This window comes from Elephas maximus, chromosome 10 (assembly GCF_024166365.1).
Source record: "Elephas maximus indicus isolate mEleMax1 chromosome 10, mEleMax1 primary haplotype, whole genome shotgun sequence".
NCBI lineage: Eukaryota > Metazoa > Chordata > Mammalia > Proboscidea > Elephantidae > Elephas > Elephas maximus.
This window is the reverse complement of record NC_064828.1, coordinates 94,490,612-94,518,590: the sequence shown is the minus strand read 5'-3', so window position 1 is coordinate 94,518,590 and position 27,979 is coordinate 94,490,612. Positions and strand designations below refer to the sequence as shown.

At 41.9% G+C, this 27,979-nt stretch overlaps 1 protein-coding gene across 4 annotated transcripts in view; it reads left to right on the top strand.

The window, feature by feature from the left end:
• The window catches only part of STON2 (stonin 2), a 174,503-nt gene that overhangs the window by 36,256 nt on the left and 110,268 nt on the right, over positions 1-27,979 (top strand). For all 4 annotated transcript variants that reach the window (XM_049899774.1, XM_049899772.1, XM_049899773.1 and 1 more), the window contains exon 4: positions 16,569-16,766. In XM_049899774.1, the coding sequence (XP_049755731.1) occupies positions 16,569-16,766 (198 nt within the window). The remainder of the gene's footprint in view (positions 1-16,568; positions 16,767-27,979) is intronic.

The following is a 27,979-nucleotide window of genomic DNA, read 5'->3' as shown; positions in this document are numbered from 1 at the left end:
TGTTGACAGTGGATATTGGTGATAGTTGTACAACATGAGGGATGTAACTGATATCACTGAATTGTACATGTGAAAAATGTGGAATTGTCAAATGTTATGTTATATATATATTTACAACACTTAAAAAAAGAGAGAGAGAGAGTGTAAACGGCCAAAAGCTGGACTGAGGAATTGAGTGAAGCCAGGGAAATTGTTAGTGCCCACCCTGGTGATGTGGCTGCTTATATCATTGTGCATTGAAGCATACCAAGCTTGACGGGATGACCTTTGAGACTGTATTAGTTCTCCATTTGCTACTATAACAGATTTATTGTCTTATAGTTCCTTAGTTCATAATTCTAACATGGGTCTCACTGGGCTAAAATCAGTGTGTCAGCAGGGCTGCATTCCTTTCTGGAGGCTTTGGGGGAGAATCCTTTTCCTTGTCCTTTCCAGCTTCTAGAAGCCACCCACATGACTTGGCTCATGGTCCCCTTCCTCCATCTTCAAAGCCAGCAGAGTTGCCTCTGTCTGTGCCTTTCTTCTGCAGTCACATTTTCCTCTGATTGAATTTCTCTGCCTCCCTCTTCCATTTTTAAGGATGCCTGTGATAATGTTGGACCCACCTGGATAATCCAGGATAATCTCCCAGTCTCGAGGTCCTTACCTTAATCACATCATAGGCTCGGGGGGTGGGGGGATAGGGGCGGTTAGGATGTGGACATCTCTGGGGGACGATTATTCTACCTACACAGAGACCTACCAGCGAAAGAGTAGGATTCTTGTGTTGTTTTGTTTTTTTCTGTTGGTGGGATAAATGTTTGGCTAGTTTTTCTTTTTAAAAGTAATACCTTTCTTTTTCAAACATGTTTCAATGCCAAGAAGAACAATTTCATGGAAACAAAAGTGTAATTTTACCACTAAAACAAACATTTCCATCTCCACATGGTAATTTACACATTTATATATACTTTGCATCGTTAATCATCAGACTTCCAGTGAATTGCTGGTGAGAGAGTCATGATACTCAAAGCAGCATGGATGAAGTGACAGGTCCAGGCAGGCTTCTTGGTCTAGCTGGAGAGGAAAAGCAGCAGTTACAGCTAACGCTGGCAAGAGGCTAGGCTAAGCATGTATACGTGTAGGGAAGGGTTACTGAAGACTGGGCAGTGCATCAGCACAAATCATGTGTCTTAGTATTAATAAGATACTTTTACTAGATACTGTCAGGCACTGTGCTCATTGCTGTAACGACATCATTTAATCTAATCCTTACAACAAGCATATGAGGAAGGTACTAATATTCATATTATCCATGAGGAGAATGAGGCAGACAGTCCTGAGATTTGAGGACTTGCCCAAGGAAGTATTTTAGTTAGTGGTAGGGGAGAGGGCTTGAACGCTGGATCGACTGGATCCAGGGTTCTTGGAACAGCCTAGGATGTTCTGTGTTAGTTTTTCTCACTCTTCCTGCTGCTGTTGCTGCTGTACCCTGAGCTCCCTCATTACCTGGAAGGTGGGGAGGGGAGAGGAGGGATGAGCGAGGTGCTGTTTCTCCACTCAGCTGCCCAAGAATGGCAATGCTTTCAGGTCATTGGTTATATTCTTTGGCATTCAGATTCGTTCATACCTTGTTCATGCCTTACCTTAGCCTCCAAGACTTCCTGATTGTTCAAAACATTTTTTTTTTTCACAAAACTAATTTTGGAGTTAGTTGTAACTATATTGTCCCTGTCTGACTGAATCTATGTTATTGACGATGATTTTTGACGTATTGTTAAAACTTTATCCTTTAAGGCAGTGGTTCTGAAAGTGTTGGTAGGTAGACTCCTAGGGTTCCCTAAGGCCCTTTCAGGAGGTCTGTGGGGTCAAGCTATTTTCATAATGATATTAAGACATTATTTGCCTTTTTTTTTACTGCATTGAAATTTGCATTATAGCACAAAAGTAATGGTAGGTAAAGCTTTTGGCCACCATGTACTCAGAATTAAAAAAAAAAGAAAAGTTTTATTTAACAATATCCTCGATGAAGCAGTAAAAATTATTAATTTGATTTCTTCTTGATTCTTGAGTACGTGCCTTTAATATTCCTGTGACAAAATAGGAAATATGCTTAAAGCACTTCTGTTGCGTGCTCAAGTATAACGGTTGTCACAGGGCAGAATACTGTGCAGCTACGTGTTTGAGTCACCAGCTGAACTAGCACTTTTTCATGGACACCATTTTTACTTGAAGGAATGATTAACAGACAAACCAAGATTAGGATATTTGAGAAATATTTTGTTGAAAGTGAGCCTATAACTTCGAGGAAAACATTATGTATTGAATTAGTAAAAATTGATTTTTAAAATTTTCCTCAGTTTTAATTTCTAATTCATAAATATTAATAACTATAACCCATAGAAATAAAAGCTGTTTGAGGGCCCTGATAATTTTTTTTTTTTTTTAGCCAAAGTAAGGCATAACTTTATTCAAGACTCTGGGAAAACATTTTCTTGCTGAGTAACATAGTCTAAAAACAAACAAACAGAAAAACCCCAAATCGGTTGTTGTCCCGCTCTGACTCGTGGCAACCCCACGGGTGTCAAAGTAGAGCTGTGCTCCGTAGGGTTTTCAATGGAGGTAGATCACCAGGACTTTCTTCCAAGGTACCTCTGGGTGGACTCAAACCTCCTTCTTTTCAGTCAGCAGCTGAGCACATTAACCGTTTGCATCACCAAGACCCCGTATGTTACAAAATTATTACACGTGTGGTGTTTTCTTTATCTCTTATCTTTTTTTTTATTAACTTTTATTGAGGTTCAAGTGAATGTTTACAAATCAAGTCAGACTGTCACATATAAGTTTACATACACCTTATTCCGTACTCCCACTTGCTCTCCCCCTAATGAGTCAGCCCTTCCAGTCTCTCCTTTTGTGACAATTTTGCCAGCTTCCAACTCTCTCTATCCTCCCATCCCCCCTCCAGACAGGAGATGCCAACACAGTCTCAAGTGTCCACCTGATACAATTAGCTCACTCTTCATCAGCATCTCTCTCCTACCCCCTGTCCACTCCCTTTTATGTCTGATGAGTTGTCTTCGGGAATGGTTCCTGTCCTGTGCCAACAGAAGGTCTGGGGACCATGACCGCCGGGATTCCTCTAGTCTCAGTCAGACCACTAAGTATGGTCTTTTTATGGGAATTTGGGGTCTGCATCCCACTGATCTCCTGCTCCCTCAGGGGTTCTCGGTTGTGCTCCCTGTCAGGGCAGTCATCGGTTGTGGCTGGGCACCAACTAGTTCTTCTGGTCTCAGGATGATGTAGGTCTCTGGTTCATGTGGCCCTTTCTGTCTCTTGGGCTCTTAGTTATCGTGTGACCTTGGTGTTCTTCATTCTCCTTTGCTCCAGGTGGGTTGAGACCAATTGATGCATCTTAGATGAGGGCCCTGATAATTTTTAAGAGTGTAAAGGCTCCTGAGACCAAATGTTTGAAAACAGCTGCTTTCAGACTTTTTGATGTTATTCTTCCACTTAGGCTTACTGACTGATTGTACTGCTCCAACTTCCTTAGTCTCCAGAAATCCCAGCTTGGGTTTAAAAAATTGTTTTAATTAAAAACAAAATTTTTTTTTAAATACAAAAATCATGATAAAAAAATACCAAAATTTAAAGATAGGATTCAGTCCACTATTTGCTTAATTCTAACTCACTTACCCTTACCCTAATCCTGGCCCTGGTTCCGATAAAACTTTATTTACAAAATAGGTGGCCAACCCGTGGGCCACAGTTTGCTGATGTTTTTTCTAAGATTTTTTTTTTTTTAAATAGGCTTTATGTTTTAGAGCAATTTCAGGTTTACAGAAAAGTTGTGCAGCAAGTACAGAGCTCCATTTACCCATTACCAGAATAGTGTCACCGAATAGTGGCAATGATAGAATAGTGTCACTGTCCTAAAAATGCCCTACTCTCCAGCTCTTCATCTCTCCCTCCTTCTACCCCCCAGCAGCCATTCATTTCACCATAATTAGACTTTTTAAAATATTGCACTAAAGTATTACTTATCTTGAGTACTGAGTTTTTTTGGCATCTCCTCAAGTTTTTCAGACAAGGCGAGTACCTCACCTCATGATAATCCCAGCCCTGCATCGTACTAAGGTTATGAATTTGATTGATATTGTTAGAAAAGAAATCAAGAAATGACAACTTTGAAATATGTGAAAGCAAAATTTGGACATGGAAAATGAATAATCCCATCTGTTTCCATGGATGAAAATTTAAACCCTCTGGAGATAGTGGCTAAATCACTAAGGGGGCATGAGCAGTGTGGACTGCACCAGGTGACACTGTCAGAGGAGGGTGACACCAAGATGACTCTATAAAACTTCTGTGCAGTGTTCCAGCAGAAATATTTTTTAATAAAAACATCCTTGTAGTTAGCTGTAACAACAGAAATATTTTTCTAAACCCAGCTTACACGTATCAGTGTACCTGCAAGACTTAAAACCCTATGCAAATTTTCTTTTTGCACTTTCTAATGCGCTCCAGTCAGAGCTGTCGTTATTACCAAATTACAGTGATGCTTCGGATCACTTGGTTTCATGTGCGCATACTACAAGCACGCACTGTTTTCATTGCTGCCAGTGTTTTTATAGTCAGTGACTTTGTCAAATGTTCCAGTGTTTTAGCTACAATATTGTGGTAATTAGCATGGGGGGTGACACCATGAGTTACCACACTGAGTGATGCCAACTAGTGACGCCACTGTGTGAAGATGGGGCTTTCTGCCAGAGGAGGAGCCTGTAAGATGGTTTCTCAGCAGATTGATGCTTGGTATATAATCAAGAAGCAGGAATAAACCATGTATAAGGCCAGCTCTGCTTCAAGCAGTATTCTAATTTAGGGACTCAAGAACCAGGGAGAACTATGCAGAGCATCAGGGTGGTAAAGAAATTGGTAATAAATCCAAGGGCAAGTGTCCAATCCCAACTCCCCTGCCAGTATTCCACCCCAACCCATGACCCATTGCTGAACCTACTGAATAAAGGGCTGCAGGGACAGTCCTATTACCAAAACTAACCTCCATCACACAGGCTTATTCCCTCAAGAATTTCCTAGTGTAGGCTATTCAGGAATAAGGAAGAGTGGTTGGTTGAGGTAAGGACAGATGATAAGCAGGACAGAATAGATAATGCAGACATTCCCTAGGTTAGGCAGTCATTCCATTCTGGAGGCTCTTGGACAGCTCAGATTTTAAGTTGAATCCTGAATGTTTGGATACATATGTAATGTCAATAATATCACACACAGAACTGCAGAAGTTACACCAAAATAACACAGATCTGTGCAGCAAGCACCCTCACAGTTGCAGAGATACTGTCTTGACTTTTTGCAGTCATTACTGCCTGCTGTGTTCTTTTGGTAATACTATGGTTTCCACGTCTCTAAAATCTTAAAAGAACCATTTACGTAAGGCTGAGGATGAGTAGATCTAGACTAGGGGAGGAGTCCCTGGGTGGCCCTGGTGGTTAAGCGCTCAGCTACTAACCGAAAGGCTGGAGGTTTGAGTCCACCCAGAGGCATCTTGAAAAAAAGCCTGGTGATCTTCTTCTGAAAGATAACAGCCATTGAAACCCTATGGAGCACAGTTCTACTCTGAAATACATGGGATTGCCATGAGTTGAAATTGGCTCAGCAGCAGCTGGTCTGGCTTTTATTTTGGTAGGCTACAGAGTGTCTAAGAGTATAGGCTGTTTATTAAGCACATACTGTGTGCTGGCCACACGCTTATCTCCAGACCTTACAGCCCTGTATAATTTATTCAGTGAGTCACCACCAAGTATTTATGAAGTACCTCCTCTCTGTAGTTCTGCCAGTTGTGGATATTCAAAGGCAGAATTGTGTGGTAACAGTGCTTATTATTTAACATAAATCCATTGAGCTTCTTCCTGGGTCCTCTAGTAAGAAACCAGAGCCAACCGTACTCCTGTGATTTCACACATCTACTTCCAGATAAGTGTGTCTGAAAACTACTGTGTGTCTTAAAAAAAAAAAAAAAAAAATTTCTGTTTCATGGTAGCTAAAAAATAGGGGACTAGCTCTGAGGAATCAAAGGAAGAAGTGGATGTGGGGAGAACTGCTTGCCTAAAGATTTTATTTCATATCCAGCCCAATTTAGCTTGTCTTCCTGTGAGGGACTAAGTGAGAATTTAAAGAGACTTCCCTTGTCAGTTATCATTTGCTTGCGGAGATTCCACAAACCTCTACTCAGTTTTTCTCCAGGCCAGTGGTACCCATGTGGAGGAAACTGGGGGAGTCCCTTCACTGGGGTGGCCTACTTACATAAAAATGAATGGCCATCTGGTGCTTTTTAGTCTAATCTAACAACAGAAAAATGATTTGTGCATTTATTTTGCATTTATCTACCCTAAAAAAATGTGCTCCTCTTATTTACTTATTTACACCAGACAGATCCTAGGTCTACTTTGGACTGTAGCTTCACCCATGTATGTCAAGTAAACTATTTATTTTGTGTTTGTACGGATAACACATGAATGTCATGGAATTGGGGCAAGAGAGATATCTGATATTTGATATGCTGTGTTTAGACCCTGGTGGCATAGTGGTTAAGAGCTACGGCTGCTAACCAAAAGGTCGGCAGTTTGAATCCACCATGCGCTCCTGGAAAACTCTGTGGGGCAGTTTTACTCTGTCCTATAAGGTCTGTATGAGTCAGAATCAACTCGATGGCAGCGGGGTTTTTTTTTTTTCTTGGTTTATTTAGACATGCAAAAATTTGGAATCCTTTGGTTCAGTGTAGAGTGTATAGGTGTATATATGTGGGTGCAGGTGGTGAAGTTCAGTATCTGTGGGAACGCAGTTTTGGCTTTAGCCATCTTCCTAAGTCATGTCAGTATCACCAGAGAAAATTGGTTCGTTCCTTTAACGTATTTGCCATTTCTCAGTTTCTTCCCATTTTATTCCGCACACCCTATTTGCTTCTACTGAATGCCCAGAGCTTTCTGATCGTATTACTTCATGTCAGGAGAAAGGGAAAAATATATACCTTGGACCTATCCCATGTAACCTCTGTACAAATTTTTTTTTATGAGAAGATCATGCTCGTGGTCTAAGAGAAATAGGTGGGAGTACAAGAAAGAACATATTTAGCGCTGTTCCTAGTCTGGATTTCTGGAAGCAACAAATAGAGCCTTACATAGCCAGCTGTTTCATACCTTAACACCCTGGTTTGCAAAGAGAAGTTGAAAAAGAAAACACACACAGAGACACACACACACACACACACACAGGCAGTGTTGGTTCAGTGGTATAGTTTTCACCTTCTGTGTTGGAGACCAGGGTTTGATTCCCAGCCAGTGCACCTTGTGTGCAGCCACTACCCATTTGTCAATGGAGGCCTGCCTGTTGCTGTGATGCTGAACAGGTTTCAGTGGAGCTTCTAGCCCAAGACAGCCTAGGAAGAAAAGCCTGGCCATCTACTTCTGAAAATCAGCCAATGAAAACCTTATGGATCACAACGGTTCAATTCACAGCAGCCGTTCATGGGAATGACACAGGACTAGGCAATGTTTTCTTCTCTTGTGGCTGGGATCGCCACGAATCGAGGGCTGACTCAGCATTAGCTAACAAAAACAATATATCTTAACATCCAAGCTGGCAAACAGAAATTAGGAAAGAGAGGATACCCACATGCAGAGGAAGTAGCTAGGCGGAGAAATGTTATCTAGGATACTCCTTTTCCCTCCCCCCTTCCCATTCCTCCATCTTTCCTGGCAGATTGAGAACAAAAGACAAAAGAACATATCTTTTAAGCTGTGCTCACCTAAGAATAAAGCCGAAGGGGCATTGGATTTCAGCCTGGAAGAGGAATGTACTATTTGTCCTAATTAAAATGCAAGGAGGCTGTAGGCGCAGTGGAGCTAGGGACAAAGAGACTGCCGTAAATGGTAAATCTCGTATTTTCTGTGGCATTTACATGGCCAGAGCTGGACTGAAAATCTTAGTGAAGCTGGCGTTATTAGTCCCCAGCCTGGTGACCTGACTACTTATTTTAATGTGCACTGAAGCATACCAAGGTTGATTGGAAAACAAAGAGCAACAATGTGGTAGGGAAAACAACTCTAGAAATGCTTACATCCATCAAGGGAACAACTTTCTTTTGGACTTCAACTAGGGCAGGATTGGAAGTGAATAAATGCCATCGTGGTTGGTCTGGGGAAAAGCAGATGCATGATCTTACGTAGAAAAATACAAACAAAATCAAATGAGAGCAGCAAAGGCCTTTTTATAACCATGTATATGGGAAAGAGAGCTGGTGTGTACCCTTGGGGCCTAAGGATATTAGGGATGAGATTGCATATAAGATTATGCCCCTTGAATCTTTGGTAAAATTGTTTATTTAAAAAAAAAAAAAAAAAAGCCCTGAAATTTGGTGGAGGTCAAATGTGGAATTCATGTCTCTTTGACTTAGTAAGACCACTTTGGGTCTGGCCATGTTGATAAATGTTCTCTTTAGAACGAGTTTAATTAGACCCTTAAATGTCAAGTACTTAAATTAAGGCTTAAGTTAGCCAGGAGAACATCATTCACATATCTAGTTCGAAGATTATACAAGAAAGATCTAAGGTTACATGGTAAAAAACGTCAAGAAATTTAACAGGAAACTTATTTGCTGAGCCCTGAACTATTTTTGAACTAAATGCATAGGTATTCGGTGAAACCATGAACAGAATCAAAATAATTAAAATAAAAAAAAAAAAAAAAAAGCTTAGATGAATCTGCTCAATTCAGAATTGAATCTTTATACTGTTCTCTAAAGAAATATCTTCCAAACTGAAACCTAAACCCAGCTGATATTTTATTCACATTTGATCCTTTTCCTGTAGTATTTCTGAGTTTCCCTAGCGACAAAAAGTTCAACTCATCTGAGACCCTCTCTGGCTTTAAAATTCCACTATGCAGCAGGAAGAATGGAGCAGTCAGCTAACCCATCACCTAAACTCTTTATATATTCTCCCAGAGCGAAGGCCGATTTCAAGTATGCGCATTTTACAAGTGTGTGTGTTTAGAATTTATTTGCAAATACATGCAAATTGACTGAAAGAGCAAAGTTCATTCTCAAAGTTAAAAAACTAGGCACTGTTATCAGCATGAGGCTTCCTATTCACTCCTCAAGTTAGGCATTGCTCCTCCTCCACAGGATGGCAGTTTTGTGGCAAGGCCAGGGCTGAATTGGACCCATTATGCAGATATTGCAGGATGTGCATAATTGCATACATTAAAAAAAAAAAAAGCCAACCTTTTCTTTCCGGAGCATTTGTCCCACAGCCCAAGTGCAACACTAATATTCCCTTGTGCTTCAAATGTCTTCCCTAAAAGCTTGGGTTAAGGCCTTCTCATTGTGTCTGGAGAAGCTAATTATCAAGGGCCAGAGAAAGAGCCACTTGTTTGGAGGGAAGGCCAGAGATGACTTAAGCCATTTAAGGAGGAGGCAGGGGTGACAGCTGAGAGCCTGAATCTTGAAGACTAGCCCAGTGGTTAATTTCTATTATGTTTTCATTCTGGTTATTGGGGGTGGGTGGTGAGTGGGGTGGAATAAGATCCTAATCTTTTGTTGAATATGTAGGCAGTGACCACTGCTCTTTGCATGCATGTGTATTTCCCTCCTCAGAGGAGGAGGTCTTTTTTCTTTTAATACCTTGAATTGTTTTCTGCTTCTCAGTGTACTTGATGATGTTCTCAGGATCTGTCTGAGATGGTGATATACAGAGGAATGAATTTTAACTCAGGGCCTCATGTCCTCTCCTAAATCCTTCTCCACCTCCCTAGCTGCACCACTTCTCCTGCTGTTCTGGACAAGTTCATTTCCAGCTCAGGCCCTGTGCTCTTGCTCCCCTTCGCCTAAGAACTCCTCCCCCAGGCTTTCCCCTCAAATCTCTACTCAAGTGTTAGTCTAGTCCTAACCTCTCAATCCAAGAGAGCCTCCACTCCAGCCTTTGTGTATTTATTTTTCTTCGTAGCTCATGTCTTTATCTGAAATTAGTTTATATACTTTTTAATTTATGGTCGATTGTCTTCCCCCCTAGAGAGAAGGGACTTTGTCTATCCCGTGATCCAAAAAACCCCACAAAAAAAATTGCCATTGAATCAGTTCCGACTCATAGTGACGCCGTGTGTGTCAGAGTAGAACTGTGCTCCATAGGCTTTCAGTGGCGAATTCTTTGGAAGTAGATCTCCAGGCCTTACTTCTGAGGTGCCTCTGGGTGTACTTGAGCCTCCAACCTCTTGGTCAGCAGCTGAGCTTGTTAATCATTTATACTACCCAGAGACCCTCTATCCCAGGATACCGTGCCTGAAACTTAGATTAAAGAATAAAAAGATAAATACCTACCGTAGAATGAATGACTCCCATTTATAGGGCTAATGAGGTGTTAGGTAGTACTTGAAGGATGCTTCTCAGTGAAGTAGATTATTTTTAACGAAATAGGCAAGGAAACTAGGCTGGCATCTTATCCGTCATGCCTTTTTCTAATCAGTTGATTATTATCATCAGTTTATGATTTCCCATTTTTATACACACACACACACGCACACAAACATATTCATAAACCTGCATACATGTATACACACGTGTATACATACAAATATATATACATATACACATACATTCCACTCTGGCACACACATGTACACACATGCAGACACATACATTTTTTCTTGGGGCTGCCTTAAAAAGCACACTTACAACTGTCCATTATATTTCTGTTTTATTTGCAGCTACCATCATGTAATGAAGGGTAAAGAGCTCTTAAAGATGATTTTTTCCATTTACCTAAAAGGGGCCTTAAAATACTTTATTAAAACTCCAGTGCTTTCCTCAGTGAATTCTTCGGCTCACCAGGGGGTCCTTTTGGCATGTCTCACCCTCAGTGTAGGAGGGGAAACACAATGAACTACCCAAGCATGCATCAATTAACTGGTTCACTCATGCAAAAAAAGTTTAGGTGTTGGAAATATAATTATGAGAAAGTTGGACACAGCCCCTGCCCTCCCCAAGTTGAAGTTACTTCACAATTGGACAATCTGTTACAGATGGAGCCTTCTGGTGGCAAACAAGAGCTCCTCAGAACCAGTTCTGGGACAGCCGCTTCATATTTCTGACCACAAAATAGGAAGGGAGCCACGAATAAAGAATGGAATTAGCTTTGTTCTAAAGTCACGGATGAGCAGGTTTACGTTGTTGGAAAATCACACAACCCTGTAGTGATTAGACGTAATCTAATCACTACAAGTGTGTATTTAAAATATTAATCTACCCAGGGCCCAAAAGTTATAAAAAGAGGGAAAAGTACTGCCTTAGCTGTGTTTATTTATTAGCTGACAACTTGTAAATTTATTATTCATCCAACTTATTCATCCAACCAGTGTTGTTTTGCGCTCCCACTACCTGCCAGTCACTGGCAGGGTGCTGTTCAGGGTGCTGGGGATACGCCGAATGAATATTCATGCCCCATGGAGCATGCGTTATGTGGGGGAGCCATACCAGCAACAGGATAAAGAAATATATTCAGAGTACAAGTGTGTTAGAGGATGTGATAGGTGCAAAGGAGAGAAAACTGAAGCAAGGAAGGGAATATGGTGTGAAATTATACATAAGGTCAGGGGGTGACTCTCTGAGAGTAACTTCTGAATGAAGACCTGAGAGAAGCCCAAGGAGTGAGCCAGCGGAAGGTGGGGAAGGAGACTTCAGGCAGAAGGAACAGCAAGTAAAAAGCCTCTGAGGCACAGCCGTATGCCTGGTTAAAAGACAAAGTAAAACAAAAGCAGTTAGTCTTGAGTTGATTGTGATTCATAGCATTCCCATGTGTGTCGGAGTAAAACTGTGAGCCATAGGGTTTTCAGTGGCTGATTTTTCATAAGTAGATTGCCAGGCATTTCTTCTCATGAGGCTCTGGGTGGACTCCAACCTTTCAGTTAACAGCCGAAAGCATTAACCATTTGCAGCACCCGGGGACTCCTGGTACATGAGTGGAGTGGAGTGAATGTCAGGTGAAGGGTGGAGGTTGAGGCACTCAGATCCCATAGGTCCTTGGAGGTTATGGGAAGGACATTGAATTTTATTATGAGTAAGATGGAAAACCATTGAAAGATTTTGAGCAGAGGCATGGTATGATCAGACTTTAAGTTATAACAGATAATTTTATCGAAACTGTGTGGCTCCTGTATTGACTGAAGAGGAGAAGGGCAAATGTAGAAGCAGGGACACCAGGTAGGATGCCACTGCAATGATCCAGGCAAGAGAGGATGGTGGCTTGGACCAGGGTGGTAACTTGGAGGTGATGAGAAGTGATTGGATTTGAGATGGATTTTGAAGTTGTGATGGACCAATGAGAGAGAGAGAGAGAAGAATCTAGGATGACACCAGGGTTTCATTCTGAGCTGCTGAAAGGATGGAGGAGCTCGTTTGGAGGGAATAGATGTGTAAACTTCGGGATATAAGTGGAGATTTCAAGTAGATTTGGATATTAGGAGATGTCTGGAAATAATAACAGCCAACATTAACCCTCTGTGTACTTTCTAGGTACCAGACACTTTTCTAAAGTGTTTTGCCAGCACCAATATTATTCCCCTTATGAAGGCGGGTACTATTGTTAGTCCCATTTTACAGATGAGAAAATGGAAGCACAAACATTAAGTAACTTGCCTCAGGATATAAGATAAGGCTGGATCCAGAATGTGAACCAGACAGCCTGGTCCTACGACCCTTGCTCTTACCCTCATAGGGTCTTACCATCTTTGTTTTGCTTTGCTTCTTGCTGAATGCATGTGGCTGTGAAGCTTAGGGATGACAGCAACCTGCTGCTTTCTGGCCCAGGTATCAAAAGTCTGTCCCCTGGGAGAAGAGTTGGCTCCAGGCTCAGTACTTCTCTCACCATTCAGCTAATCTTATGGCCTAACGACATTTAATTAGGAAACTAAATAAAGCGACACAGCCAAGATTTCTAAGCTGCTGCATAAAAATAGAGTGTTTTAAACTGGACAAGAACAGTTTGTGAGATACAGAGATTTATTTGCCTCTTCCTGCAGCATTGTTCTTAGTTTCTTCTTCAAGGGCCAATGTGAAAATACAAATAATTAAAATAGCTTCCTTTCTGAGCCGTAGGGATCTTTTTTGAAATATGGTTTTAATAAGTTTTAACTGTTGAATAAAAATAGGAACATATTTAAAATGTGTATTAAATTATAAGGAACAACAGTATGACCCATCACCCAGTTTAATAGATAGAATGTTGTCTTCTCTCCAGAAGCTCCCCCATTTTGCTACTAATCATGCCCTCCTCCTTTATCACAACTCCTCCCTCCCCCCATATCACCACCTTCCTGAGCTTTGTGATAACTGCCTTGCTTCCCTCAACAGCTTCACTGTAGCTTTACCTACATATGCCTGGTTTTGAACTTTATATAGGTGGAATAATGCTGTATTTATTATTTTGTGCCTTGTTCTTTTAACACAATGTTATGCTTGTGAGATTTTTCCATGTGATTACCTATAGCTATAAAAACCAAAACTAAACCTGTTGCCATCGAGTCAGTTCAGCTTCGTACTGACCCTGTAGGAAAGAGTAGAACTCCCCCATAGGGAACAGCTGGTGGATTTGAACTGCTGAGCTTTTGGTTAGCAGCTGAGCTCTTAACCCCTGTGGCACCAGGGCTCCACCTATAGCTATAAAAAAAAACATAGTTCCTTTATTTTTATTGCTATGTATTCCATCATATTCACTTATTATTGTTGGCTATTTGAGTTGATTCTACTTTTTGGCATTTAAGAATGCTGGTTTTCCTAGCTATTGTCTTTATACCTCATGGCCCAGTTGATGTGTCCTTTTAAGTCCTTGTGAGTCCAGCTCCAGCTGGGTCACATTCTCTGTGCCTAAGGATAGGGAATAATGATTCCAATATTGTTTCCTAAGTCAAAACCATCATATAAAGTACAAAAAAAGCAGGGAGGGAATTGCTGTGCTATAGGGGTGTTCAGAGGAGCCCTGATGGCCCAGTGGTTAAGCACTCAGCTGCTGACCAAAAGGCCTGCAGTTCTAACCCACCAGCCGCTTCCATAGGAGAAAGATGTGGTAGTCTGCTTCCTTAAAGATAACAGCCTTGGAAACCTTGTGAGGCAGTTCTCCTCGGTGGCAACCTGTTAGGGTGTGTTCATCTTTTGTATCTTTTGTAACACTCCCACCAGTCATATACAAAAGATCCTGTGGTCCCACATCGTCACCTACTCTTAGGATTGTCACAGTTTTCTAGTTTTGTCAATTGGGTGTTGGGGGAGGTAACAGTATTGCTTGTAGCTTTAATTTGCATTACCTAAATGTTTTTTTTTTTAGATGACTGATGAGGTTTGTCTTTTGCTATTAGCCGTTTGGATTTCTTCTCTCCTCAAATGCCTATTCAAGTAGATTCTGTTGGGGTCTCTGCTTTTTTCTTGCTGATTTATAGGAGTTTTTCTGGGTACCATGTGTGGCAAATATCTCCTACCCTGTAAATGGCCTTTTCACACTCTTTTTTGGTGCCTTTAGTGAACAATAGTTAATTTTAACGATGTGAGATTTGTTTTTTATGTTCAGTGCTTTGTGTGTCTTGATTAAGAAAATCCTTCTCTGTCCCCAGGCTATGACCATATTTAGCTATATCGTCTTCTAAATATTTCTTGTTCAGTCTTTCATACTTTGACATTCGATTCACCTGGAATTGATTTTTATGTATGGTGTGAAGTAGGAGTATAATTTCACATTTTTCTATGTAGATACTCAATTTTCCTAATTATATTTTATTCGAAAGTCTACTTCATTCATATCTAAATATGTATGAGTTTATTTTGGGGCTATTACAATGGTGTTTTTCTATCAATGAGCCAATACCCCCCATTATTAAGTACTTAGCTTAATAGTAAGTCTGGATTTCTTTAGCTTAATAATAAGGACTCGCACCTTGCTCTTCTCCCTTAAAAATGTATCTTGGTTGTTTTTGGACCTCTGAGCTTTCATATAAATGTTAGAATCAGCTTGTTCATATGGGGGTAAAACCATGCTGGGATTTTGATTGAGATTGCAGTAAATCTATGATTTGGGGAGAATTAAACCTTTACAGTATTAAATTGTTCAATTCCTAAATACAGTATAGCTCTCCATTTATTTAGATCTTTAATGTTTGTTAGTAAAGCTTTATAATAATTTCCTCCAAGCCTTGCCCAACTTTTGTTAGATTTATTACTATATATGCTTCATGTTTTTGATGGTATTATAAACATCTTGTTTTAATTTTCATTTTCTAAGTACTTCTTATTAGTTTTTAGAAATGACAATTTTTTTAATTTTTTTAATCACAAGTACCTTGTTAAAATGACTCATTTGATAATTTATCAGTAGGGTCTTTTTGTTATTTTATCTACACAAAAACATCATCTGAGAATAATGAGAGTTTGTTTCTTTCACTGCAACCCTGCCTTCCTGTGCAGTCTCTGATCAGAAGTATGATGTTGAATAGAAGTAGGATCATGGATGTGGTCATTTTGATCTGCGTCTCAAAGAGAGAACTTTCTAACCTTGTGTGATGTTTGCTGTAGGTTTTTTGGGGTTACTTCTGTTAGGTTAAGGGAGCCTCTTCTGTTCCTAGTTTGTCCAAAATTATGACCACGAATACCAGTAAACTTCCATTTATATCCATTTATATGTATAAGGTCTGTGGAATTTCTGTAGTTCCTGGGTGGCACGAACAGTTAATGTGCTCTGGTGTGAGCCAACCTTTTGGTGGTTTGAATCCACCTAAAGGCTCTGCAGAAGAAAGCGCTGGCGATCTACTTCCGAAAAATCAGCCATTGAAAACCCGGTGGAGCACAGTTCTACTGTGACACACATGGGGTTGCCATGAGTTTTTGGTTTGGGTTTATTTTTTTTGGGCGGGGGGTAGACTATTCAGTTACTGTCGCATTCAAACTAAGCAGAGGTATATCACATGGATATACACATATATTCATCTACTCTTATCCCTTAACCCAGTCTGGCTCTAATTTTGCAGTATAAATGAGTGTGTTTTCTTGAGATGGCTGGTATGCCACTAAATATAGAGGAAATAGAAGGGTAAGGTGAAACTGGGAGTCCTTGGGTGGTGCGTACGGTTAAGCAATCAACTACTAGCTGGAAGGTCAGTGGTTCGAAGCTACCCAGAGATGCCTCAGAAGATAAGCCTGATGATCTGCTTCCAAATGCTCACAGTCTTCAAAACCCTGTGGAGCAGTTCTGCTCTGCACACACGTACTCAACAGCAAATAACAACAAGGGTGAAACTGCGAGACATGTGTTTTGGGTTTGAATGAAGCTCAAATCTAAATTTAGAAATAAAATTAGACCTTAAAATCACTCTTAGCCCTTTAATGAGATTTTCTTTGATTTGAGGGTCATGAGTGATACTTCCTATATTTCCTTGCTTTGCATGGCTGTTGAGATCGCGTAGGATGTCAAAGTAAGACAAGCATTAAAGGTAACCAAGTACAATTATTTATATTATACATTTTTGGTTTTTGTCCCTAGCCGTACCATTGACCATGCCCTGCTGGACATGCCCTTCCTTCACCTCCCTGGGGAGATGCCCTCTGGCTTCTGAGAGCAGCTGGACCACCCATTCCGAAGACACCAGCAGTCCTAGTGTTGGCCCTTCATACACAGACCTGCAGTTCATCAATGCTGAGGAGCAGACGAGTGGTCGGGCTTCCGGGGCAGACTCAACTGGTAAGGTGGACCACCAAGCCAGAAGGCTTTGCAGATCACTTTGGTGACCTGTCCCCAGTTTTAAAATACCTACAGCCAGTCCTTTTTGCAGAATGAGCTCAAAGGTAGCCATCTAGTCAAAAGCTGGAGTCCAGAGTGGTTTAAAATTGTATTAGGAAAAACGTATAGACAGATTGCCTGGCAAATCATTAATATTGGGAAACCATTTGACAGCATATCTAATGTGTTATATTCTGACAGTTCAGTACAAGTACCATTCCCTGTCAGTTTATTTTCTCCTTGGATAACTGAACTATGTGTAATATGCACAAAGCTGAATCTTTCATCCTGTCTGCTGCCCACCCACGCATCTTCCCTCATCAGAGAGAGGGAGGTAGATTAAAGCAGAAACAAAGTGAATGTTATGAAGGGGACTGCGAATCAGGACTCAGCTACTGTGTCCAGCCTACATATCATTTTGCAGTTAAAATGTTTATTCTGTTGTACTTAATTGGTCTACACGTCAGCTTGTAAAGTCCCATGATCACTTTTGTCCAACTTTCCAGTAGGCGTAGCATGGAATGCTGGCTTGCTCTGAGGTGGAGTATGGGCCTGTCAACAAGCGCAGTATTAGGGGCTACGTTTGGGAAGCCATTTGGAAAGTATTTGTGTTCTTGGTGTTTTGGTTATTTGGCCAAAGGATTGTTTTCCTCTAAAAGTGATGTTGTTAGTTGCCGTCACGTCGGTTCCAACTCATAGCAATCTTAAGTGTAATGGAATGAAACATTGCCTTGTCCTGTGCCACCCCCATGATCATTGGTATGTTTGTATCCATTGTTGCCGCTATTATGTAGTGCCTTCCAACCTAGGGACTCACCTTCCAGCGCTATATTGGACAGTATTCTGTTGTGATCCATAAGGTTTGTATTGGCTTGCCTGGCCTTTTCTTTCTAGTCTTAGTCTGGATGCTCCACTGAAACCTGTCCACCATGTGACCTTGCTGGAATTTGAAAGGCCAGAGGCATGGCTTGCAGATTCATAGCAACGCGCAAGACACCACAGTATGAGACTGACAGAAGAGTGATGGCTGAAAGCGATAGAATTACCGACAGTTTCTCTGTGGATAAAATTACCCAGCGTGTGAACAGTGTTTGTTTTTCCTTCTCAAGAATGTTACTTAGGAGTTTGTCTTGGCTCATTTTTCAGATTTGGGTAGTATTTATTCTCATGATATGTGCTGTTGGGTTCTACAAGTAAAGAGAGGAATCCTTCTAAAGGGTTTAGACAGGATTTAGGTTGGCATTTGATAATATTGCAGAGAATCCTAGTTTATCACAGACTCTATCTCATCACAAGCTGCAGTTCTTTATAACATTCTGTTTTTACAAACACTGTCCCAATTCTGGTTGATCTCTGTGGCTGATGGTAACTGTCAGTGGCTAAAAATCTCCACAAACCCTTTTTGGGGAGCGTGTCACATATGGGAAGGCACTGTCAGAAGCTGCAGATGGCGCCACAATCAATGGACTGAGGTGTTTAGAAAGAGTGGCCTTGCATTCCTCTTCCCCTTTACCTCTCCTTGCTCTCAGCCTCCCTCCCAAGCCTTCCTGTGGAGGAGCCTGTAGTATAGTGGGGAAGAGCTCCCAGACTCTGGAGTAAGACTGCTCAGGTTCAAATCCTGGTTCTGGCATTTACTACCTGTCTTAGTTATCTGGTGCTGTTATAGCAGAAAACCGCAAGTGGGTAGCTCTAAAAAACAGAAATTTATTTTCTCACAGTTTAGGATGCTAGAAGTCTGAATCAGGGTGCCTCGTCTAGGGAAAGGCTTTCTTTCTCTCTCGGCTTTGGGAGAAGGTCCTTGTCTCTTCTCAGCTTCTTTCCTTGGCCTCTTAGTAATTTTCATGTGGCATGGCATCTGTCATCCCCCGTTTGTGCTTTTTTGCTGCTTGCTTAATCTGCTCTTTTATATCCAAATAGAGATTGATATAAGGTATACCCTATGTTAATGCTGCCTCATTAACATAACAAAGAAAACAATTCCCTAATGGGATTATAACTACAGGTATAGTAGGATTTACAACACATATTTGGGGGTGAGGGGAGAATTCAATCCATAATACCAGCTATATGAAATTGGGCAAGATCCTTAATATATTTACACCTCAGTTTCCTCATCTGAAAAATTGGGATGTTTAATAGTGCTTGCCTTACCAGGCTGTTGTCAGTCTCAAGTGAGATGATTTGTGTAGAACGGCTTACATGATGCCTGGCACAGAATAAATGACCATCAAGGATGCAGCTTTTTCCCTTTCCTGGACCAGAGTTCTTACTGCCTTGGAGAGGTGGAAGGGAAGCCTCTTGCTGAAGGAAAAGTAGGAATATAAACTCTCAGGCTGGTTTTTCAGTGGCCTCCATACCTTGTTATTAGGTGAGAATTGCTTTAATTTCTGGAGGCTCAAATGACGAAAACCAGAGTCTTAGCCTGAAGAGGACATTATTCTTCTTTCTCCAAAGCTCATAATTATTTTTCACATCTCTCTTTCCTAAAGCTTTTCTAACAGTGTCACAGTTCTTGATGAGAAAACCTCCCCCCCTGTTTTGGTCAGGGCCCTGGCAGGAAGCTGATGGTGCCCTCTAAAGGGTTCATCTTAAGGGAGTTTAATGAAGGGGCTGCTTACAGGGGTGTGGGTAGGATTAAAAGAACCACAAAGGGTGGAGAAGCACCCAGGGCCTGGGAACAGTGGGGACCATTAGCAGACCCGATGGGCAATAACTTTGAAGGCATCAAGAGCTGGAACCATGTAAAGGGACTTCTGAACAGGTGGTATGGCTGTAGAAAGGATAGAGCTACTGCCAGAGATTTGGTAAGATGGGGGGTGGGGAATACCCAGTTCCTTCCCATTGTCAGATCCCAGCTGGAAGACAGAGATTCAGATGCAAACACCAGGACTGGAGAATGATAAGGGAGGCTCTTAGCTGCTTCAGCAGGAGGTGGTTTTTACAGCTACAGAGAGGATTGAGATGTGTGGTGTCTTTTGGCAGCTACCTGCTCTTGCAGAAGGAGTAATAATCACAGCCATCAGTTCCTGAGTATGTGTTGGTTACCAGTAACCAGACCCACTGCCTTTGAGTCAGTTCTGGCTCAATGTGTGTCAGGGTAGAGCTGCTCCATAAGGTTTTCAATGGCTGATTTTTTGGAAACAGATCACTAGGCCTTTTTTCAGAGGTGCCTCTGGGACTCGAACCTCCAGCCTTTTGGTAAGCCACTGAGCATGTTAACCGTTTGCACTTCCCCTGCAAGGAAGGCATCGTTATTCCCATTTTCTCGATGACACTGAGTCTGAGAGAAGTTGAGAAACTTGTTCAAGGGAACACCACTAAAAAAACAGATGAACCATGATTTTCAACCTAAGTTCTACAGAGTTAAAAGCCAACACAGTTTCCAGTGGATCCCAAATCTAGTGGCACCCCAGAGTCACCTGGGTGCTTTAGAGAAATAAAAATTCCCAGCCCACCCCAGACTTACCGAGTCAAGAGTCTCTGGGGGTATGGCCCGAGAATTCACATTTTTATGAAGCAGTCCATTTGTATGATTCTGATGTTGGTCCAAGGAACAGCATTTAGGAATTACTGTGTAATATCGTTTGGCTTTTCGGAGATCATCTGGGACCTTTGGAGAAAAGCAGGGTACAGGGAGGACCACAGTGGTGATTATCCTGAGTTCCCAGAAGTCTATAGAGAAGAGTGACATTTTCTTTCAGTAGAATTGTGGACAAATACATGGCTAGCAAAGGACTGAGTCAATAATGTAAAATTTACCTTGAATATAAAAATATTAATAAAAATAGCATTCATATATAAATTAGCTATTTGAAATTTGCCAGGTACAGCTCTAAATTCTTTAGGTGAATTATCTAATTAAATCCTCACAATAGCCCCCATGTTACAGATGAGGAAACTAAGGCACGGAGAGGTTAAGTAAACTCCCCAGGCTCGCATAGCAGGAGCCCCAGCCACAAGGCTCTTCTGCCTCACCATGCACAGTGAAACCCCATCCAACTATGTGAGGGCACTCAGGTGTGCACTGCATCGCAAGATTTGAGTTGCATGATCTGAGAAATCTGCTGAGAGTACTGTTTTCCACCGAAAGGTTTGTCTGGCGATTTGGGGTTCAGATGCCTTAATGCCAAGAGATATATAGGGTGTTAGCCGAGAGCATGAGTTTTGCGGTCAGAAAGAACTGAGTCCTAGAGGAGGCAGTATACATAGTCAACAAGAGCTCAGCGATGGCAGCTGAGCCATCTGGGTTCACATGCTAACTGAGGCACTCTTAACCCTTGGGAAAGTTGCTGACTTCTGTAAGCCAGAGCTTCTCCTCTGTAAAATGGAGGTAGTCTCTATTTCTCGGTCTTGTGGTTCAAATGTGATGACCCAGGAAAAGCAGTGCCTGCCTTGTAGTAAGGAAGCTCAGTCATGTTAGACCACATGGTCCGTTTCATATGGCTTTGCGTGTTCTGTGAGACCTAACACAGAAAGAAATGTGTATTAGACGAACACCCATGCAATGATTTTTAAAATACAAGCAACACAGAAGTATACTGAATAAAATCCAAAGTTTCTCTTACTCTGTCTTCTCTGTACCGCCCGGAGATCACCACCGTTATCAGTTTACTCTGTTACCTTCCAGACCTTTTTATTGTACAGCTACTTATGTTGTTTATTGTTGTGAGCTGACATCAAGTCGCCCTTGACCCATAGTGACCCCATGCACAATGGGACAAAATGCTGCTTGGTCCTGCGCCATCCCCATGATTGGTTATGGATCAGACCATTGTGATCATAGGGTTTTCATTGGCTGATTTTTGGAAGTGGTTAAACCAAAACCAAACCAAACTTATTGCCATCAAGTCAATTTCGACTCATAGCGACCCTGAAGGACAGAGTAGAACTGCCCCATAGGATTTCTAAGGCTGTAATCTTTAAGAAAGCAGACTGTTACACCTTTCTCCTGGTGGGCTTAACTGCCAGCCTTTCAGTTAGCAGCTGAGTGTTTAACCATTGCACCACCAGGTTTCCTTATAGTTAAACATAGAAGATGTATATAAATACATTATCTTGGGATTTATTTTTTAACATAAATAGGATCAAAGGGATTTTAAATAAGTTATGTAGCAGGCAAAGCTTGAGGATAAACCTCAAGTTTCCTTAACAGACATGAATGCTTACAGATAACTGCTGTGTTCTTACAGTACTGTGTTATGTAATCAACTTTCTGGATACTCCACACCTCCTGGTTCTTTAGTAATGAGCCAAGGGCCCAGATTGGCCAAGGTATTGGGAATGCGTCCATATGCATCATAATGGCATGGTCTTCCTTCACACCTACCTCCTCCATTCTTCCAGGCCCAGAGGTGGCCATCGATGTGCGCCTCCGGGGTCCTGGAAGAAGGAGAGGCAGGGAGGTGAGGGGCCAGTGAGCAGCCCCCCACCCCATGTGAACAGTGTCTGAATGCAGCCCAGGCTGTGAGAATCCCATGAGGCTCTTCGTGAACAAACTGGCCCGTGCAATGAGAGTGCAGTTCGGGCTTTGAAAAGTCTTTTACTCATCTTAGACCTTAGGGAAGAAAGAGAGCAAGGGAAAATAGGTTTTAGAAATAGGACCAATATTTCTAAGCTTATGACACTTCTATTATGGATTAAATTGTGTCCTCCACACAATATGTGTTGGAACCCTACCCCCTATACCTGTGGATGTAACCTCCTTTAGGAATAAGGTTTTCTTTGTTATGTTAATGAGGCCGTATCAGTGTATGGTGTGTCCTAACCCTAATCATTTCTGAGATACAGAAAGAGTAGATTAGGTACAGGAGCAAGCACAAATAGGGGAAGGTAGATGCCACATGAAGATCCCAAGGAACCAAGGGACACTAGGGCTACAGAAGGTGAGAGGGACAAGGACCTTCCCCCAGAGATGACTGAGAAAGAGCCTTCCCTAGAGCCAGTGCCCTGAATTCAGACTTGTAGCCTCCTAAACTGTGACAAAATAAATTCCTGTTCTTTAAATCCACCCACTTGTGTTATTTCTGTTAGAGCAGCATGAGGAAACTAAGACACTACCCCCAGCAGTGGGGAATTTAAAAGTGCTTTCAGATTGAGAGCTTCAAAGAAATCTATCTATGTGGAAAGACCCCCAGCCAGGTGACTGGCTGTCCTCTTCCCGGTACGGGCCTGTGGCGTGGCCATCTCTGAGAGAGCCCTACATGGAGGCTGGAGCGGTTCATTCTAGATTAACCGAATCCCCCTGGGCTATGGGGTAGGTCTCGTCCATTTCTACCTCCTTTGTGCAAGTCACCTGCCCAGAGCTCAGCTTCCTCATCTGAAATGGGGCTGAGAGTCCACGTGTATCTGACGAGAAGGTGTGTGTGAGGGTGCTTTGCACCATGCAGAGTATCATAAAAACCAAAATCAAACCCGTTGCTGTCAAGTCCATTCTAACACGTAGCCACCCTTTAGGACAAAGTAGAACTGCCCCACAGGGTTTCCAGGGAGTGCCTGGTGGATTCGAACTGCAGACCTTTTAGTTAGCAGCCGTAGCTCTTAACCACTACGCCACTCAGAGTACTGTTGGGATTAAAAAAAAAAAAAAATCCAAATTTAATATATCTGTGCCTCATTTCCATATGTATGTGAAATAAGGATAATTAACTGCCTACTCCCTTTTTATACAAAAATTAAGGCAGTTGCCATTGAGTTGATTCTCATTCATAGAGACCCCATGTGTGTCAAAGTAAAACTGTGCACCATAGGGTCTTCAGTAGCTGATTTTTTGGAAGTAGATCGCCAGTCCTTTCATCTGAGAAGCCTCTGGGTGGACTGGAACTTCCAACCTTTTGGTTAGCAGCCAAGTATGTTAACCAGTTGCACTACCCAGGGAGTCCTGTTGTACCAAAAAGGACTGTAAACTATGTGCATGGTGGGGTGAGATTCTCGAAGGGATTTGCATTTCTCAGAAGCAGTAGGTAAATATGGAAACCCTGATAGCGTAGTGCTTAAGAGCTAAAGCTGCTAACCAAAAGGCTGGCAGTTTGAATCTACCAGGTGCACCTTGGAAACCCTATGGGGCAGTTCTGCTCTGTCCTATAGGGTCGCTATGAGTCGGAATCAACTTGACAGCAACGGGTTTGGTGTTTTTGGTGCTGAGGGCCTCAGGCTGCCTGGGGGAGCCTTTCCTCCCAGTGCTCCCTTAGCATTGCAGAGGGATGTAGTGAAGGAGAGCGTGGGGTTGCAGCCTCATTCATGGACTCCCTCAGCTGACCTGAGCTCTCCCTGGCAGCACCTGTGTGAGGACACTGGTTGCGGGAAGATGGTCTGTGTGTCATCTCTTGCGTAAGGGGGGATGAGGGTGCCCCGGGCCTAGCCTGTGTACATTGGCCGCCACTGCTCTGTAATGGGTGCAGTGAGAGCAGCCTCCTCCCTGTCGTCTGTGGCAGGAGCTCGGCAGGGATGTGAAGCCTCAGAGGGCAGTCCCCGTTCCTAGCATAACTGTGGAGGGAAAGACTGTGATCAACCTACCCTTTCTTCTCATTTTCTCATCAAGGGGATCATTAGGAGGAGGAAGGCAAACAGATCCCCTCGCCTCAGTTAAATGATAGGCTGGGGCTGAGGCTGGGGTGCAGTGTTCATGTTTTCAGCTCTCCAGAGCCAGTGGCAGGAGAACTGGGAGTAGGCAGGACCCCTAACAGTAGTGTTTCCTCTCTCATCCCCCTTCTCCTTCCCCCAGCTTGAGACATAGGCAGCTCCTGCTGGGCTGGCTTCACCAGGGAGAGTAGCTCTGTAATGCCACTTGTTTTACATGGGTTGGTAAAGGTAAGAGAACTCAGGGAGTGAAAAACAAGCCTTCTGCCTTTGAAGTTGATTCTATGCCGAGAAGAGAAAACAGAAATGTTTGCAGTAGCACAAGCTGCTATTAACTGATGGGCTTCAGTTTTGATTTTCTTTTCTGTACAAGAAAAGTACAGATTTCAGTGTGAGATGAGAATGCTTCAGGCACGTGTATAAACCGAGGGGCGTCAGGACTGGATGAAACACATGTTGTTAGTTGCCGTGGAGTCTGTTCGACTCCTGGCAATCCCATGCACAACAGAGTAAAATGCTGCCTAGTCTTAGGTCATCTTCTTGGTCCTTGGTATACTTGAGTCCATTGTTGTCACCAAAATATTGTGTTTTGAGAGGGCTCATCTTCCAGCACTGTATTGGGCAATATTCAGTTGTGGTCTATAAGGTTTTCATTAGCTAGATTTTGGAAGTAAATCACTAGGCCTTTCTTCCCAGTTTGTCTTAGACAGGAAGCTCTGCTGAAACCTGTCCACCATGGCTGACCCTGCTGGCGTTTGAAATACTGGTGGCATAGCTTCCAGCATTATAGCAACAGAGAAGCCACTAAAGTACAACAGACTGAGACGAGTGGTGAACACATATATACCCATTGCTTTCGAGTCGATTCCAACTCATAGTGAGCCTACAGAAGAGAGTAGAACTGCCCCATAGGTTTTCCAAGGCTGTAATCTTTACCGAAGCCGACTGCCACATCTTTGTCCCGAAGAGCAGCTGGTGGGTTCAAACCAACGTCCTTTTGGTTAGCAGCTGAGCGCTTAACCACTGTACCACCAGGGCTCCTGAGTACATATATAAATATATATATATATATACACACATATGTATGTGAATATGTATTATGTGTGTGTATATTTATAAAATTTATCTTTCCATTAGCCTACATTAACCTGCCGACCTGGTCAGATACCTGGTCAGATCTCAGTGTATGGAAACCCAGGCATATATAAATTGCCAAATTGGTTTGGAAGTATATGTCATTCCTGAAGTTCTGGGAAACCAGAAAGAAATATTTTGATGATTTGTTAGCTTTATAAAGTTAGCCCTGGTTTCTCTCATGTTCTGATAAAGCTCTTGGCCTTTTATTTGTTTTTTTTTTTTTTAATTCCAGAATCAACAAACCCAAGACTACATGTTGCCACACTTTCTTTGTACTTAAACCCTCTTCAGCTTTAAAACAAATTCATGGCCAGATGTTCTTGATTCATTTACATTTAACTGATCACGGTGGAATTCTGCCAGAAGGGCAGGGTGTCCCCAGAGATTTCAGGCTCAATTTTTTCTCAGAAACAAATGTTTATTGCTAGCTAGAGAGCCATTCACTCAAGTCCTCAATTTTCATGACAAGAACTTTTTAGATTCCCTGAAGGGTTCTCTCGTCATTATTGGTTAAGGGTACCATGAGCAGCACCCAGGCTGAGTGTCTTTTTATAAGATGCAACACGATTCTCTGCTGCTTGTCATCCTCTGCTCTGTCATAATCCTGCCCCAGCTGGGAGTCCCTGATTCACCGTAAACAGTGACTGTCATTTGTGCATGGTGGGATTACATGGGATTTTTGTTGTTCTCGTGGCACATTTGTATTTTGTGATATATTTTTAATATATATTTTGCCTGGAAAACAACAAATTAGCTTATTTTTGAAATTCTGTCCACTAATTACAAATGTCAGAAATCTTCATATTCTTCCAAAACCATAGTCTTTTCCCTCAAACTGGTAGAACAGTGGAGTTTTTTTTTTTTTAATTAATTACCTCTTTTCTCTCTTCCTTTAAGAAATATAAATTTTCCCTCATTTCTGTTCTTATATTGTTCTTGTCTCTATTAGTTGTACATTTTGAACTTTAGTCAGTATTAAAAAAAAAAAAAAAAAAAAAAACACCTCTAAGCAATGTTCGGGACCCTGGTGGTTCAGTGGTTAAGAGCTTGGCTGCTAACCAGAAGGTTGGGAGTTCGAATCCACCAGCTGCTCCTTGGAAACCCTATGGGGCAGTTCTACTGTGTCCTGTCAGACTATGAGTCGGAATTGACTCCACAGCAACGGGTTGGTTAAGTGATGATTGTTTTCTTTGAAATTTCTCAAGAGAGGTTCAAAAGTTTCCCAGAAACACAAACATCTGTTGAGTTCATACCAGTCCCCAGTCACTGTGAATACAAAGAAGAATAAGTTATACAGTATCTGCCCATGAAGGACTGGGTTTGCAAATAAATTTCTTGCCATAAGAGGATTTTAATACATAATTCTAAAAATAGTTTCTATTTATTGAACATTGGACATATGCCAGGAATGTGCTGTATACCCTTTATATGTGTGTATATTATCTCATTGCATCTTTACAATCTTAAAGGTAGGTATTATTATCCCATTTTATAGATGCAGAAGCAATGGCTAAAGAGGTTAAATGATTTGGCTAAAGCCACATGGCTAGAAAGGGTGGAGTTGGGATTCAGTCCATGTCTCCTGGGCTCACCCTGCCTCCTGCCTGGTAATGTGAGAGGTCTGTGTTTGTGAATACAGTGATTTGTGAGAAAGAGTGGCTATAGAGAGCCTTTTGTAGACCCATGTTCCTTCCTCTGCATTCTCTGGAGGCCATGTACAAGTCTTCCTTAAGGCTTATCTCCTTGGATGGTGGTTTGTTTAGGAGTCTCCTACTAGATTGAAGCCTTTCTGGATGCAGGAACCACAGTTTAACTCATTTTATATCCCTAGCACACGGCCTGGCACCTTGAAATTTCACAGTGGATCTTTGTGGAAAAATTAATTATCCTGCTGTAGGGCTATAGGGCTGGAAGATCTTTGTTCCTAAACCTTCTCCTATTACCTAGATTTAAGTGTGCATGCTAATTGAAATGGAAATTCATGATAGAGAAGAATTAAAAGAGAACAAGTAGGCACAACTATTGTCGTTAGGTGCCATCTAGTCAAAATCTGACTCATAGTGACCGTATAGGACAGGGTAGACCTGCCCCATAGGGTTTCCTAGGCTGAAATCTTTACAGGAGCCAGTTGCAAGGTCTTTTCTCCCACGAAACTTCTGGTGGTTTGAACTACAGACTTTTCGGTTAGCAGCTGAACACTGAACCATTGTGCCACCAGGGTTTAAGTTCAACTAGTATGACTTATTCCCTGTGACTTCATATGTTAAACTGCTATCCAGTAATGTCCATTTTGTTTTTCCTGTTCTTATTTAGGCTTTACTATAATGCTTTAAATATTTTTTTTAATGTATGTGGGGTGGAGGGAGGGATATTCTCTAAATTTGGGTATCTCAGAATCTAGTTTGTCCTATATATTTTTTAATCAAAGCATCCGTATTTTTCTTCCAATTTTGTTCACCTCA